The 17,351-nt window shown below is 44.3% G+C and overlaps 2 protein-coding genes across 2 annotated transcripts in view; one reads left to right on the forward strand and one right to left on the reverse strand.

Moving 5' to 3' along the window:
* Ttc9 (tetratricopeptide repeat domain 9) overlaps positions 1-1,255 on the reverse strand; it is a 38,305-nt gene extending 37,050 nt beyond the window's left edge. The window contains exon 1 of the mRNA XM_070031048.1: positions 672-1,255. Coding sequence (XP_069887149.1) covers positions 672-1,077 — 406 coding nt within the window. The 5' untranslated portion in view covers positions 1,078-1,255. The remainder of the gene's footprint in view (positions 1-671) is intronic.
* Positions 1,256-2,158: 903 nt separating this feature from the next.
* Med6 (mediator complex subunit 6) overlaps positions 2,159-17,351 on the forward strand; it is a 46,001-nt gene continuing 30,808 nt past the window's right edge. The window contains exons 1-2 of the mRNA XM_070031072.1: positions 2,159-2,235; positions 6,542-6,666. The gene's annotated coding sequence lies outside the window, so the exon portion shown is untranslated. The remainder of the gene's footprint in view (positions 2,236-6,541; positions 6,667-17,351) is intronic.

The raw sequence follows: 17,351 nt of genomic DNA on the forward strand, positions 1-17,351 counted from the left end.
CAATCCTGAGTTGGGCGGGAAGAACGAGGCAGCAGGTCGAGACCCCAACTCCTAGGGACCTTTGGAGATGGGTTTTCACCTGGCAACCTGAGCTCCAGCAGTGCTCAGAGAGAAGAAAGTGACATTTTGGAATCCATTTTGCTTAAGATGCAAGAAGGCATTGTGGCACACTCCCCTTAGTTAGCGGGGCCAGAGAACTAGGGGAAGGATGGGTGGCGGGGGGGGGGGGGGGGGGAGGGGAGCTGTTTGCTGGGGGGGGGGGAGACGAGCCGGTAGGTTAGTAGACCCCACAGAGAAACGCAGGGCTAGTGATGGATGCAGAGGTCCACCCAGAGTACGGCTACTACGTCTGTGGACTCAAGTCCACTGGCGAACAGGAGCCCGTCTTTGCCAGACCAGCTGGATCGCCTTCTGCCTGCCCAGCCATTTCAAGGCGAGATTTACGATGTGTGCAAGCAAAGGGACAGGAGATGATTCTGGCCTTAAGGAGGTGTCACCCTGAAAGTCACACTTTTCCCCCCCATCCTCCACAAAGCTGCACGGAGTGTGCACTGGGCTGGGACTCCGTCCCTGCCACCGTCCGCCCAGGGTCAAGGCCCCGCGATGGGGCGGCGCGCGGGGCAGGCGGCCGGGCGGGCGCGCGGGCGGAGGAGGGGCGCGGCGCGGCTCACCTGCCAAGCTGTTGTAGCAGTCGATCTCGATGGCTTCCACCGTCTTGCTCTGCTCCTCCGAAAGGCGGCCGGGTTTGGAGGCTCCAGCCGGCGAGGCTGGGCGCGAATCCCACTCCCGCTCCCCGGGAGGTGGCATCAAGCCCTTGAGCTCCAGCAGCGCCCGGTGGTATTTGCCGATGGCTTCGCGGAATTTCTTGTCCTTGTAGCACTGCGCCCCTTGGCTCTTGAACTCGTGTGCGCGCCGGATGAGCTCCGCGGGCTCGGCCGCCGCCCCAGCCGGGCCCCGCGCCGGAGTCCCTCCACCACCTCCGGGGACGCACTGTGGCGGCGGCGGCCGCTGCCCCTCACCGACCCCGGGCGGGCTCGGGTTCCCCTTGGCCCCGGCCGCCGAGCTCTTCCTCTCCATTCGGCCGCCACCCCGGGCGCCCCGAGCGCTGCTCAATCCGCCCGCCCGCCCGGGTTTTAAAAGCGGCGGGCGCTGGCCCCACGCCTCGCTGGCTCCGCCGCGGCCGTGACACCCCGCGGCGCCCCGCGGCCCCGCGCTCCCATTCTCCTCCCCAGCTGTCGGCGGCTGCTGTCTCCTCCTCCCCGGATGGCTTCCCTCCCTCCCTCCCTCTCTCCCTCTCTCCCTCCCTCTCTCCCTCCCCACTCCCGGGCGCCCGCCCTCTTCCCCGCCCTCCTCCCCTCCTGCAACCTGCCGGCAGCAGACACCCGACCCTCGCGAGCGCGCGCGTCCTGGGGTTCTTGGTTTGGGGGGGGGGACCGTGGGCCTGATTGGGGTGGCGGTGATCGTCGCTGACCCGGAAGAAGCTGGGTTTGCTCCAAAATGCGGCGTATTTATGACAAAGGGGCCCCCCGCGCCCTTTTCCATTCAATCCAGCCTGGGAGGCGCGCCTAGTCGGAAAGGGACGAATGGGGGAAGGGAGCGAGTGCGCGCTTGTGTGTGCGCGCTAGTGTGCGTGTGCGTGTGTGTGTGTGTGTGTGTGTGTGTGTGTGTGTGTGTGTGTGTGTGTGTGTGTGTGTGTTAAGGTGGATCGGCCTTGACGATGTATGCAGATTCATTCTCACTAGATTTCTTAGTAAGGGGGAAGGTGCGGTGGGGAGCCAGGGAAGTGTGCACGAGCTGGAATTTTTTTTTGTTGTCGCTCTTCGCCGTACAAACATTGCTCTTTGGAGGGGACAGGGCGTCTTCGCCGCGGTTGTTGTTGTTTGTGGATCCAGATTGTGGCCGTGGCGTGTCCCCGGGGCGCTTAGAACGCTGTGCGCACGTCAGCGTGTGGGGCGTTGTAATCCCCGGAGTGTGCGTGCGCGCGCAGCCTGGCCTCGGGAATCACAGGTTCTCGAGATGGAGACACCTGTTACTGCCGGCCGGTCGTGGGGCTTGGCGGGTCCGGCGTGGCCACTTCCATTATTACACCATTCCGCGCCCTTCCTGGGATCATTGCTCCCTCCTCTGTTTCAGTCCATGCTCAGTGCTTGCTGGAAATTTGCTACGCGAAGATGGGCAAGTTACCCCTTGTACTGAATGAAGTAGCGCCCAGTCTGTTGGGACACACTGGACCAGGTGGAGAGAAATAGAAAGCTCTGTACAGCGCTGGGGAGGAGAGCGACCGCGGAAGGGGGCGGGGGGGCGGGGGCTTTACAGAAGGAAAAGCATTTTATGGCCGTGAGGATGGGTAGGATTTGGGCATAAGGAAATAAGCAGGAAATGACAAGGCATTCCAAAGAAGTGGTGGTATTTGAACTCTCAAGGTATGTTAGAGACATAGTGGTTTTATTTTATTTATTGATTGATTTCTTTATGTTTTGCGTAGAAATACTGGAAAATTATTGAGATGAGTTATGGGAACTTTGGGATGAAGATGACTTTTGTAGTCAGTGAAGAAGTCAGGCATACCTTTCTTTTTTGGGGGGGGGGGTCCGGTCGTGGGGCCTGAACTCTGGGCCTGGGCGCTGCCCCTCAGCTCTTCAGCTCAAGGCTAGCACTCTACCACTTGAGCCACAGCGCCACTTCCAGCTTTTTTCTTTTTGCTTATGTGGTGCTGAGGAATCGAACCCAGGGCCCCAGGCATGCAAGGCAAGCGCTCTACCACTGAGCCACCTTCCCAGCCCAAGGCATACCTTTCTTTTATGATGCCAAACCAAAATATATTCTTTTTTTTTGTTGTTGGTCGTGGGGCTTGAACTCTGGGCCTGGGCACTGTTCCTCAGCTCTTCGGCTCAAGGTGAGCGCTCCACCACTTGAGCTACAGGCGCCACTTCCGGTTTTCTGGTGGTTTATTGGAGATAGGAGTCTCACAGTCTCTCCTGCCCGGGCTGGCTTTGAACCGCGATCCTCAGGTCTCAGCCTCCTGAGTAGCTAGGATTACCGGCGTGAGCCACCAGCGCCCGGCCCAAAATATATTCTAAAGCAGAATGTGTAGAAGTGTGCCTCTGCAACAGCTGGGCAGCTTAGCAATATGTGATTCTCTGGCCCTATTCCAGATCTACACAACGTGGATTTTCACAAACGACACTCTGCTCTCCGTCTCTTGAGTGCTAGGATTACAGATGTGCACCATCATGTCTGCTTCTTAACTCTTTGTATTCGCATATTTTTATCCTAATTTGAAATCATGTCCTTTTTTTTTTTTTTTTTTTTTTTTTTTTTTTTTTTGGTCCGGTAGTGGGGCCTGAACTCTGGGCCTGGGTGCTTTCCCTCAGCTCTTCAGCTCAAGGCTAGCACTCTATCACTTGAACCACAGCCCCACTTCCGGCTTTTTTCTTTTTGCTTATGTGGGGCTGAGGAATCGAACCCAAGGCCTCGAGCATGCAAGGCAAGCGCTCTACCACTGAGCTACCTTCCCAGCCCCTCATGTCCATTTTTAAGAAGGCCTTTTCCTTTTTTTTTTTTTTTTGCCAAGCTGGAGGTGAGGGGTGTCAGAATTAGGGTTTGTAAGGCAAGTGCTCTACCACTGGCTACACACTCAGTTCAAGAAAGTCTTGTCAACTTGCTTTTTAGAAACGAGATCCTGCAAAGCACGGGTGGCTCATGCTTTGTAATCCTCACTAGTCAGAAGGATGAGATCTGAGGATTGTGATTGGAAGCCAGCACAGGCAGTAAAGGCTATGAGACTCTTACCCTCAATAAGCCACCAAACAAAGCTGGAAGTTGAGCTGTAGCTCAAAGTGATAGAGTGGTAGCCTTGAGCAAAAAAGCTCAGGGACAGTGCCTAGGACCCTGAGTTCAAGCCCAGGACTGTCACCAAATAATAATAATTATTATAATAATAAAAGGAGATATTAACCTGCTCTGATTATCTGGTTAGTCATGTACAGTTTCACATTAGCCTTACTAACATCAAAGATAAAACATGTAAAGATACTTTTAAATTTGATACATGAGAAATAAATATTAAATTAACTGACATTTTTTATTTTAAGGGATAAAATTGTTTTCCCCATATATTATTGCCAAAGTGCTTTATCATCTTTAACCTATTTAATCCTCCCATTTACTCCAGACAGGGACAATGAATCTCTACTTACACTGTGAGACTATGGTGCCTATGTCAAGCAAAACATCCTATTAGTTCAGTGGCTAGGAGGCTTTGAACTTGAGGTGGGTGTGGGCTGGAATTCTTTGCTATTTCCTGGATAAGTTATTCAACTTCAGACAACCTCAGTTTTCCTCTCACTTTCAGTGATGGATGCTCCTTACTTTTATAAGGTTCTGTGAAACACATATTAAGTTCTCAAAAGAAGGCAACTTTTTTGTGCCGATACTAGGACTTGAATTCAGAGCCTTTGGCTCTTGTTTAACTTTTTATTTCATTATTTTTTTTTCAAGGCTGGTGTTCTACCATTGAGCCACTGAGCCACACTTCTGCTTTTTGCATTTGGTAGTTAATTGGAGGTAAGCATCTCCTGCTTGAGCTGGCTTCAAACCATGAACCTCAGATCACAGCCTCTTGATTAGCAAGGAGTACAAACATGAGCCACTAATGCCTGGCCTTCCTCTGAGTTTTCATTCTCAAGTAAAAGTGAAAACTTAAGTGAACTTTACCTAAGTAAAGTTGTTTAGATAGAAAGGGCTATAGATAGCCTGGGATTTGGTAATATAAAAAATGAGAAATGCATTGGGTTATGACAATCCAATAGTCACAGTCCTTTAAAAGATGTACTGAAGTGGCAGATTGCTTCTTGTTTTACCTTCATATCTTGTCTTACTGTTAGAGTATCTCATTCTTAGATTTGGGCTGACAAAATGACAGGGCTAACAGAGGCATGTAATAATGTATACTGTCCTGTGTATGATGTACAACATCAGAGTTTAGTACTGGCTCATACAGGAAGGAAACATGAATGAATAAGGGAGGGAATGTTATGGGTGGGGAGATGGAGTGAGAAGAGTTACTATGGCCATCTGTCTCTCTCAACAGAACTGTGTATAAGTGTGGAATTGCTTGTTTTTAGTATGTTTTTATTTTCTATCTAACCCACTTATTGGCACGTACTAGCTTTTTAGAAAAGGTCTCTTTCCTTCAAATGGAAATGAGTATCAATGAGAATTTCTCCAACATACTTTCATTAGCTATTGACCATATTGCAGAGAACTATTTCAGGAAGTGAGCCCAGATCCAAATGACAGAAAATTTGAGCATGAATTTAGAAGCAGAAACCCAGTGCTTCTCACACTTTAGCAAGAGTTGCCTGACAATCATATTAAAAAAAAAAAAAAAGTACAGCTCTCTGCTGATTCCAGTAATTGAAGGTGGGGCTCAAGATTACTTTTTTTTTTTTTTTTTTTTTTTTTTTTAGCAAACTATCTGGTGTTGCTGATGCTGATGGTCTGTAGCCCAAACTAGGGAAACAATTGTTAGAGGAAAGTCATCCAAAGCCAGGTGCCAGTGGCTCACGCCTGTAATCCTAGCTACTCAAGAGGCTGAGATGTGAGGATCATGATTAAAAGCCAGCCGGGGCAGGAATGTCTGTGAGACTCTTATCTCCAATAAACCACCAGAAAACTGGAAGTGGCACTGTGCCTCAGGTGGTAGAGTGCTGACCTTGAACTAAAAGCTAAGGGAGAGCACCCAGGCCCAGAGTGCAAGCCCCACGACCAACAAGAAGAAAGAAAAGTCATCCATCTCTATGTCTCCCCTTCTCCAATCTTTGTACTTCCCCATAGCCTAGTTGTTTTTTATTTTGTTGTTGTTGTTTTGTTTGTTTTTTTTGCTTGAACTCAGGGCCTGGGCACTGTCCCTGAGCTTCTTTTGCTCAAGGCTAGCACTCTACCACTTGAACCAGCGCCACTTCAAGCTTTTTCTGTTCATGTGGTACTGAGGAATTGAACCCAGGGCTTCATGTATATTAGGCAAGTACTCTGCCACTAAGTCACATTCCCAGCCCAAGGCCTAGTTGTTGAGTAGATTGATCAGACCCAGGAAATTAATTGGCCCATGTGTAATGAGAACTGGGTTAGGGACCTTCATTCAGCTTTCTCTTCTATTTCGCATAGCCAGGAATAGGTAAAGTGGGCAAAGGCCTCCTCTTGGCATATGTCCATCTTTATTTCCAGTCTGAGCCAATCATACTCTCTTATTGCTTTCATTTCCTGTCTAGTGTGGGATGATTTGGGTGCTTCATAGAAGAAGGGAATTCTTTTGGAGGGTTTCCATGGCGGCTGCTTGCCCTAAAAAGAGAGTTCTGCACTGAGAAATTAGGCATGTATACAAATGAAAATAAAGTAGTATTCTTATTTCTTATCTATCAAAGGGGCCTTGCATGTACTGCTTTTTCCTGAACTTCACAGAGAAAGATGACTGAACCCCAGCAGGGTTGGTGCTTCCAGTCCACCAAAACCTCAAAACCTCTCTCTTTGTTCTTCACAGGTAAACTGTGAGTGCAGGCCAGTGAATCAAATGGGTAGTCATATGGCTCATCATTGCTGAGCTATACTGGAAGATTTCCTAGAGAAGACATGCGTGGGACTGTTTTGAAGCAAAGAACTTTAGTGGTAAGCAAAAGGCACAGTGCCCCTGCTGACTTTATGGGCTGCAGGTTCTCAATCTGCCCTACATCTTGATCTTAATTCTGTCTCTTGGAGTTTCTGAATCTTCTGTGGCCCATTGTTCTTAGACTTTCTTCTCATACTCATTCTGGAATATGTGTACCTCCTAAACAGATGTTTTGTGCTACTTTGTCTCCTCCTTCCGTTTTCTGAGCATACATGAGAAATACATTTTAAACTCTTAGTAAAATCTAAGCCATCCAAACCAAAGCTATTTGGAGGATGTTTGCTAATTAGGTTGAACTTCATAATTTACCTGAGAAAGTTATTAGCACTTCTACCATTCATTTATATCTGTATTCACTCTTCAAATATCCTTCTATGGAAAAGTGAACTATTAAATTATTTGAGGCCTTAATTTGAGACTTATATTTTTATTCATGTAATTTTCTCTCCACCACGAACAACAGATTTCTCTGTAATTCTGTGGCATTGCTTGTAATAACCCCTTCCTTTTGGTGCCTTGATAAAGCTTAAATTCAGGTGCTATCCCTGAGTACTAACTCTACTACTTGAGCCATAGCTCCACTTCCAGATTTTTGGTACTTTCTTGGAGATAAGAGGCTCACAGATTCCCTGCTCAGACCGGCTTTGAACTGTGATCCTCAGATCTCAGTCTCCTAAATAGCTAGAATTACAGGTGTGAGCCACCAGTGCCAGGCTCTCTCTTTCATTTTTAATATTAGTTGTTTGCTTCTCTTTTATTCTTTCGTTTTTGTTCTTTGTTTTTTCCTTTTATGCTAATACTAGGGCTTGAACTCAAGGCCAAGGAGTTGTCCCATAGCTTTTTCACCAAGACTGATACTTTACCACTTGAGCCATACCTCAGCTTCTGTGTTTTTTGGGGTTCATTGGAGATAAAAGTCACTTGGATTTGATTGTTCAGAATGGCTTCAATTTGTGATCCTCAGACCCCAGCCTCTGAGTAGCAAGGATTACAGGCAGGAATTACCTTCACACAGCTCTTCTTTTCTTAATATAGTTAAGGGGTTATCCATTTAAGGTGGGGGTAATCTCTAAATAAACCTGTCAGATGCCAGTGGCTCATGCCTGTAATATAATTACTGAGGAAGTTGAAATCTGTGATACCATTGTAATAACATAGGTTTGTATGTATTTTATTATTAATAATATATACATGAAGATTATAATAATACATGTGTTTCTGGTATTTTGACATCCGATAAAACAGCCACATTCCCCAGTCTTTTGTCCCCTGAAGGGGAAGACCTTCAGGCTTTAGCTCTAGTTTGTTGAAGGATTGTTTTGAAAGACTTGTTCTCTTATGCCCCCTCATGTCTTCCTGTGGAACTGCAGCTCTATTCGGCTGCTCACCTTTGTTTTCAGCAGCTACTCTAGTTTTAACATTCAAAACAATCATCAGATCCATCTTTTTTTTTTTTTTGTCAGTTGTGGGGCCTGAACTCTGGGCCTGGGCGCTGTCCCTCAGCTCTTCAGCTTAAGGCTAGTGTTCTACCACTTGTGCCACAGCAGCACTTCTGGTTTTTTCTGCGTATGTGGTGCTGAGAAATCGAACCCAGGACCTCATGCATGCAAGGCAAGCACTGTAGCACTGAGCCACCTTCCCAGCCAGATTCACCATTTAAAAAAAAAAAATTAACATAGCTGGCACAAATGTCACCTTCTCTGTGTAGCCTTCCTTAATTTTCCAGTTGTTTGCTATGTCCTCCTGTCCATAGTCTTTGTAGACATACTTATTATGGAATTTTCTTTCTTTTTTTTTTTTTTTGTCGGTCATGGGGCCTGAACTCTGGGCCTGGGCGCTGTCCCTCAGCTCTTCAGCTCAAGGCGAGCGCTCTACCGCTTGAGCTACAGCGCCACTTCCGGTTTTCTGGTGATTATTGGAGATAGGAGTCTCACAGTCTTTCCTGCCTGGGCTGGCTTTGAACCGTGATCCTCCGATCTCAGCCTCCTGAGTAGCTAGGATTACAGGCGTGAGCCACCAGCGCCCGGCTTATTATGGAATTTTCAACATTGCATTATAATCATTTCTTCTTAAAAAATTGACATGTTAGCTATACAAGGAAGGATTCCATTGTATATGTGGATTATTTGACAATGGGTGCATCACGTATTTTGCTTTACGGTATTAATGTAAGTTTGTAATATTAATAAGTATCAACTGTGTAATGACTTAATGCTATAGAAATTAATTCTCTGAGGTCAGGAGACTAAAAGAATGAATCCATCTGAGAGGTTACCTTCTGTCATCTAGTTACAACCACCAGTTACAACTATTACAACTCATGAGTTTCTGTTGATGTGCCTCAATATACCAGTTTTGGCCTTTGTGAAGCAAGGAGTAGAATGAATTCTTTAATGAAGTACCCAGATACCCTTCTAGAATGAGGGACTTAGACCCTTCAGTAGGACAATTCAGGGGGGCCATTGCTGCTCCTCTTGAGCAGGCTAATTCCATTGTCAGGCCTCAACTGTAGCTCCATAGGTCCTTTACTGAATTCTGTTTCCCTCCCTGTCTTTTCAATAAATGTTGACTCTAAGAACATCCTCTACTAAATGCCATCCCCATAAACATATGAGTCCATCTTCCAGAGACTTTCATTCCTGAGTTGATAAATTTTGTGTTTAGGGAGCCTCTAGCAGTCTTAAGCAAGTAGTTAGGGTCAGATTCTCACTTTTAGGGGTTTTTTATTGGTGATGGTGGTGGTTGGTTGCTTGCTTGATTTTTTAAAATTAATTTTTGTATTTTTCTTTTTTTTGTGCTACGGATTGAGTGTGAGTTTCACTTTCAACTTGGAGACAGTTTCCTTTCCTTTCTTTTCTTTTTTTTTCCCCTCTTCCTGTGCTGGTCTGGGGCTTGAACTCAGGACCTGGGCCACTCACTTAGCTTCTAAGCTTCATTGCTCAAAACAACACTCTACTATTTGAGCCACAGCTCTACTTTTGGCTTTTGGGGGTAGTTTAGTGGAGATAGGAGTCTCACAGACTTTCCTGCCTGGGCTGGCTTCAAACTACAATCCTCAGATCTCAGCCTCCTGAGTAGCTAGGATTACAGATGGGAGTCACCAGGTGCCTGGTGAGACAGTTTCTATTACAGCATTCACAAGCTTTCCTGATCCGCATACTACATCCCTCTCTCACCTTCTCCTCCCCATAATTTTTACTATAATTTTTACAATTTTTAGCATATAGTTGTTCAAAAGGGTGCCTCAATCAAACCAATCCCCTCTATCACTCCCCTCCCCCCTTAGAAATATTTCAGTGGGTTCTATTTTTCTACTTTCAATGGTGTATAGAATCCTTCAGCCACACTAACTCTACCATGACCTCACCTTTCACCTTCCCCACAACTGATATGTTCCCTCAAGTAAAACCTGTATTATTTTCCTGTCTTTCAAAGACAAGATTTCACATATGAAAGAGAGCAAGCAATATTTAATTTTTTTTCAGTCTGGTTTATTTCACTTAAAACAATTTGTAGTTTATCCATTTCCCTGCAAATGACATAATTTCATTCTTTTTATGACTGAATCATACTCCATTGTGTATATATATCACATTTTTAAAATCCATTCATTAGTTGATAGGCACCAAGCATGGCTATCATTAAGAAAACAAAAAAACATGGCTGGGAAGGTGGCTCAGTGGTAGAGTGCTTGTCTGGCATGCATGAGGCCCTGAGTTTGATTCCTCAGCACCACATAAGCAGAAAAAGCCAGAAGTGGGGCTGAGGCTGAAGTGGTAGAGCGCTAGCCTTGAGCTGAAGAGCTGAGGGACAGTGCCCAGGCTCAGAGTTAAGGTCCCATGACAGACAAAAAAAAAAAAAAGAAAAAGAAAACAAATAACACAAATTCTGGCAAGATGTGAGGACAAATAACACATTGTGGGAATGTAAATTAGTACAGCCACTCAGTATAGAGGTTCTTATGATCGTGCTGTACCACTACTAGGCATATATCTGAAGGAATGTACATGGACATTCAGTCAAAATATCTGCTCAACCACGTTTATAACAGCACTATTCACAATAACTAAAATTTGGAATCACTCTTTTCCTTTACCTAAGCATACATACAGACCAGGCACTGGGCAATGATACTACCCCAGACTCTACCTACTGATAGAGACAAGGCCTATATGAGACGCCTCTCTTGGGTAGGATCAGCCTAGAACCTGTTGAGGCTGGCGGGGGTGGGTGGTGATGGTCTGTCACCACTGATTCTTAGGGCTAGAAATAAAGATCTTAAAAATGAAATAGAGTTCTTTGGTCCAAGTAAGTGTTTCTCAACCTTTTTAAAAGTATATAGTTGGTCCTTTAAGGAGTCTCTTAGTTATTTTTTTCCCCAAATTGTCCTTCCCTGTCAATGACGTCAAGATTTTTCTTTTTGTATGTGTGCATGTGCCAGCCCTGGGGCTTGAACTCTGGGCCTGGGCACTATCCATGAGCTTTTATGCCCAGGCTAGGACTCTACCACTTGAGTCACAGCTCCACTTCCAGATTTTTTTCTTTTTAGCACATGTGTAGTTAATCAGCGATAAGAGTCTCACAGACTTTCCTGCCCCAGCTGGCTTTGAACTGCAATCCTAAGATCTCACCCTCCTGAGTAGCTAAGATTCCTGGCATGAACCACCAATGCCTGGCTTTCAGGATGTTTTTATTACCACCCCACCCCCACAAATAAACATAACCATTGGTAAATAACTCTCCCAAATCTCAACCTCTCTAGCACAAAACAATCACAAATCTACTTTCTATTTAGAGTAACTTGCCTGTTTGAACATTTTGCATGACAAGATCACCTATGTGGTTGCCATGAAATTTTAATACTGAAGATATACTGCATATTTGATGCATGACATGTCTGTGCTCCATATGTAAAGAGAGTGCAATTTGTGTGCCCCCTTCCCACTCTCACAAGAACCACCTTCCTTGCCTGCATTGAGGCTGTAAGGTTCACAGTGACACTTGGTTTCTTTACAGAGTTTTCTCAACCAGCTGCAGATGCCAAAACGGTGAGTCATTTGTTGACACTACAAGATTATCAAAATTAAGCCTTTGTGTAATTGGTTTTAATCACTATACCACCCCCAGAAACTGGCTATAAGTGAACTCTGCATGAACTTAAATAGAAGTAAATGCATGTTTCCTGACAAGGTCCAAATATAACTTTACAAATGGAAAACCCTGATATTTAGAACTAGCAATCTGGATTGTGTCTTTTACCTCCGTCGGTCTTTGAATGAATCTATTGTGTAGCTTCAGGTACCCTGCCTGCTTTCCCAGCAGAGCTCATGAAGATGCTACCACAGAATTGGATCTAGCAGTCAAAATTCTCCTGGATTCAGTTTAGGGTAGTAAAAGATATTGATGATATGGTCCATGACCTACTTTAAATTATTTTTGAAATAAATGCAATGTAAGGTTTTTAAATATTCTTATTCCTTATTTACGTTGTGTCAAAATACCTGGGGGAGATTATTTTGCAGATTATTTTCTTTTGCTCTTTCTTTTTCTTTCCTTTCTTCTTTTCTTTCTCTCTCTTTCTTTTTTGCAGGTATGGAGTTTTGAACTCAGGGCCTTGCACTTGCTGGGCTTTCTTGCTGGGCTGATGTTCTACCACTCAAGTCACACTCCAAGTCTTGCTTTTTCCTGGCTAATTGGAAATGGAGTCCTGCAGGCTTTTCTGCATAGGTGGCCTTGAACTGTGATCCTCTAGATCTCAGCTTGCTTGCTTTTCTTTTTTTTTTTTTTTGTCGGTCGTGGGGCTTGAACTCTGGGCCTGGGCGCTGTCCCTCAGCTCTTCAGCTCAAGGCTAGCGCTCTACCACTTGAGCTACAGCGCCACTTCCAGTTTTCTGGTGGTTTATTGGAGATAGGAGTCTCACAGTCTCTCCTGCCCGGGCTGGCTTTGAACCACGATCCTCAGATCTCAGCCTCCTGAGTAGCTAGGATTACAGGCGTGAGCCACCAGCGCCCGGCTTTGCTTGCTTTTCTTTCTTTCTTTCTTTCTTTCTTTCTTTCTTTCTTTCTTTCTTTCTTTCTTTCTTTCTTTCTTTCTTTCTTTCTTTCTTCCTTCCTTCCTTTCCTTTCTTTCCTTCCTTCTTTCTTTCTTTTTTTTGTCAGTCGTGGGGCTTGAACTCTGGGCTCGGGTGCTGTCCCCCAGCTCTTCAGCTCAAGGCGAGCATGCTACTGCTTGAGCCACAGCGCCCCTTCTGGTTTTCTAGTGGTTTATTGGAGATAAGAGTCTCATGGACTTTCCTGCACTGGCTGTCTTTGAACTGTGATCCTCAGATCTCAGACCCCTGAGTAGCTAAGATTACAGGCGTGAGCCACCAGTGCCCAGCTGAGATCTTAGCTTTTTTAGTAGCTAGAATTACAGACATGAGCTATCAGCACCTAACTTGCAGATGACTTTCTATGCAGTAGCTTTACCCCGCCCCTACACTTATATGCTTTATCTTTTTAATGATTGGCAATTTCCACTGGGCAGAAAATATCACACATAAACTAATCCTGTCTCTACCCTACCTTGATTATATGAAATTTGACTATGAAAATGCTATACACAGAACTATTTTTTATTTAGTCATATCAGGAGAATTGATTTTATCTTGACATGTGACTGTTACAGGGGTGATAATTAGGGAGAAAACATGATCTACGGATTAAGCTGATATTAGATGAATTTCCTTTCTAGATGAATCAGCCTCCTTCTCCTCCTCCTCCTCCTTCTTCTTCTTCTTCTTCTTCTTCTACTTTTGTCGGTGGTAGGGCCTGAACTCTGGGCCTGGGCGCTGTCCCTCAGCTCTACAGCTCAAGGCTAATGCTCGCTTTACCACTTGAGCCACAGCGTCACTTCCAGCTTTTTCTGCTTATGTGGTGCTGAGGAATCAAACCCGGGGCCTCATGAATGCAAGGCAAGCATTCTACCACTGAGCCACCTTCCCAGTCCCCCTACATTGTTCTCCTTAATCTGTGCTTTTCACCCCTGGCTATCCAGTGGGACCACCTGAGGACCTTTAAAAACGATGATTCTGGGAATCATTACCTAATTTATATAACTGTAACCCATCTGTACATCACCTTTATAATAATAACACATTTTTTAAAATGATGATTCCTAGCCTCCATTCCCAGAGATTCTGATTTCATTGGTCAGAATCATAACCTAGGCTTCAGCAGTTTTAACCTAATTACATGAGGGGTTAGTTAGGGGTAAGGTCCCAGGCTTTAATGCCTTTTACAGCTTCCTAGGTATTGTAATGTGACCCAACACAGAAAAGTATCACCCAAAGCGTTGCTTCTCAATAGGGAAGGGACTTAATGAACTTTATTTATGGATGCATGAGTACTAAAGCCATAGAGAGAAAGCCTGGGTTTCACTTTTTTTTTCTGGTTATGGAGCTTGAACTCAAGGACTGGGTGCTGTCCCTGAACTTTTTTGCTCTACACTTAGTGCTCTATCACTTTGAGCCACAGCACCACTTCCCATTTTCTGGTGATTAATTGGAGATAAGAGTCTCACAAACTTTCTTGCCCTGGCTGGCTTTAAACTGTGATCCTCAGTTCTCAGCCTCCTGAGTAGCTAAGATTATAGGTGTGATGCCAGGCTGGTTTCACTTCTAATCTTATTACTAACTCCTTGCACTCATCACTTCCCCTTGCTATATTCTAATTTATCATTCTACAAAATGAGGAAGGTGGTACCAGTGACAACTAAAACTTTTTCTTGTTCCAACTTGCTTTGGCTAAAAGGAACTGTTTCTATTTTAAAGTAACAAAAGTCCTAAAAGCCTTTTGTAGAATTATTTTTATCAGATCAAATAAAAAGGAATAATAATGCCATTGCTCTTCTTTGGATAGATAATTTTCACTGAATAGTTCCAAAGAACTGTTATTTGTTTCTAAATAACAAATATTTATTTATCAACCAATTAGTAGATGCTAACCATTGAGTGAAATGAATATCATTCTTCCCTTAGAACTTAAGTATCTGTGTTGAGAGAATCAAATGGCAAACAAAGAAAGAAAATAATTTATAATGACTGATGGGTAAAAATAATTTATAATGAGAGATGGGTACCATAAAGTGAAAATAAACACAGCTGGGATTTCATGGAGAAATGAAAAAAAAGGGAGAGAGGTTGCCCTTAGGTAGGATAAGCATGGGAGAATGCTTGGGAGTTAAGAGTTAGCTATGTCTTTCAGAAATGAAAACAGGCCATGTCATTGGAACACCATGAAGGTAGAGAGACTTTGCTGGAGAGATAGGCAGAAGCAAGATCATAAGAGGATACATGGTCTATGAAAAAGAGTTAGGAAGAGTTAATTAAATACAGAGTATGGAAAGCATGAATTTTAATAGGAATCATCCTACATTTAAAACTGTTGTACTGAGTTGGCAGCTTAGCTGTCTGATCTCCATATGTCTGCAACAATGACCTGTATTCTTGAACCTGCAAATAACAATAACTTCTGCAAGGTCTGCTGTATTGCTCCCAGTCAATTGACTGGTTGGAGGTGGTACATCTCTAAGACAGGAGGTGCCTGTCAGAATTTTTTAAGGTAAAAGTTCCAGGACCCACTTGGTGCCCATGGCTCACGCCTGTAATCCTAGCTACTCAAGAGGCTGAGATCTGAGGATCAAGGTTCTTAAGCCAGGCCCCACAGGAAAGTCCATGAAACTCTCATCTCCAATTAAGCTACTCAGAAATAGCTGGGAGTGGTGCTGTGGCTTCAGTGGTAGAGGACAAGACTTGAGCACAAAGAGGCTCAACACAGAGCCCAGGCCCAGAGTTCAAGCCCCAGGACCAGCTAAGTAAATAAATAAATAAATAAATTCAGGATCTATTAAAAGACCATAAGTGGGGCATGGTGGTACACACCTCTAATCCCAGAATTCAAGAGGCAGGAAGATCATGAGTTTGAGGCTACTTTGGGCTACCTGGCCAGAACCTGTCTCAAAAAAGAACTGAGAGTGCATAGCAGAGTGTCCAGTCAGCAAGAATAAGACTGATTTCAAACCCTAGAAAGGCTTTTTTTTTTTTTTTCCATCCTGTGGCTTGAACTCAAGGCTAGCACTCTACCACTAGAGCCACCGTGCCATTTCCAGCTTTTTCTATTTATGTGATCAAACCTGGGGCTTCATGCATGCTGGGCAAGTACTCTATCACTAAGCCACATTCCCAGACTCCTAGAAAGGCTTTACAAAGAAAAAAAAACAATGTATAAAGAGATCCATCAAGGATTCAGATCCACAGAAGTTGAAAGTAACAGCAATAATCCTATTTGTTATGTACTTTTTTCATTCCACAATGGACATTTATAAAAGAAAATCATCATAGAATTTTCCCAAAGAGAGGAGACCATTACAATGTAATGTACTTTGTACTGTGTGTTGCAAAAGAGAAGTAGGATGCTACAGCATGCAACTTATAGTGGCCAACACAGCCAACTGGAGTTTGCTACATTAAGTTTTGTTTTATTTTGTTTTGTTTGTTTTGGTCAGTCATGGGGCTTGAACACTAGACCTGGGCGCTGTCCCTGAACTCTTCAGCTCAAGGCTAGCGCACTACCACTTAAGCCACTGCGCCACTTCTGGCCTTTTTTGTGTATGTGCTAAGAAATCGAACCCACCGTCTCATGCATATGAGGCAAGCACTCTACCGCTGAGCCACCTTCCTCGCTCCATCTACATTAAGTTTTTTTTTTTAATTTTTTTTATTGTAAAGATACTATACAGAGGGTTACAGTTACATGAGTGAGGCAATGAGTACACTTCCACTTCCTCTTGAACATTGTTACCCCCTCCATTGTTTTCCCCCTACCATCCCCTCCCTCCCTCCCTTCCCCAAGGTTCTTTTTTTTTTTTTTTTTTTTGATTGTGATTAAGTGATTACTTAATTTCCGGAAATTCACAGTATTGTGGAATAATGATGCTCATTTAAAGTCACAAGTTCATTCTAACTTTCCTGGAGCAAATTGTCTATCACAGTCTGTAATATATAACGGTGCTCATATGTTATATACCATATATGTGATCAGCAGCATGGGGATATTTAGTAGTGGTTCAACCAGATGAGTGGGAGTTCTTTGTTTCTTAAGTCCTGTTAGTTTTGTCATATCACCTAACATTTTGGATTCATCATCCACTTATCAGGGAGACCATGTACTGTTTGTCTCTTCATTCTTGGCTTACCTCGCTCAACATGATTCCTTCTAGCTCCATCCATTTCCCTGCAAATGCCATTATTTTGTCATTTCTAATGGCTGCATAGTATTCCATTGTGTATAGATACTACAATTTTTGGATCCATTCATCTGTGGTGGGGCATCTAGGTTGTTTCCATATCCTAGCTATTGCGAACAGTGCTGCAATAAACATGGAGGTGCACGTGTCCTTGTATATTGGTACCTGTTGTTCAGGGTAGATGCCTAGAAGTGGTATGACTGGGTCGTAAGGGAGGTCAATCTTTAGCTTTCTAAGGACCCTCCAGACTGCTTTCCAAAGTGGTTGTATGAGTGTACATTCCCACCAGCAGTGTAATAGCGTTCCTCGTTCTCCACATCCCCTCCAGCATTTGTCGTTGGCTGATTTGTGGATGTGGGACATTCTGACTGGGGTAAGGTGGTATCTCAGGGTTGTCTTT

The sequence above is a fragment of the Dipodomys merriami genome, unplaced genomic scaffold (assembly GCF_024711535.1).
Source record: "Dipodomys merriami isolate MVZ:Mamm:240054 unplaced genomic scaffold, mDipMer1.0.p SCAF_1, whole genome shotgun sequence".
Lineage (NCBI taxonomy): Eukaryota > Metazoa > Chordata > Mammalia > Rodentia > Heteromyidae > Dipodomys > Dipodomys merriami.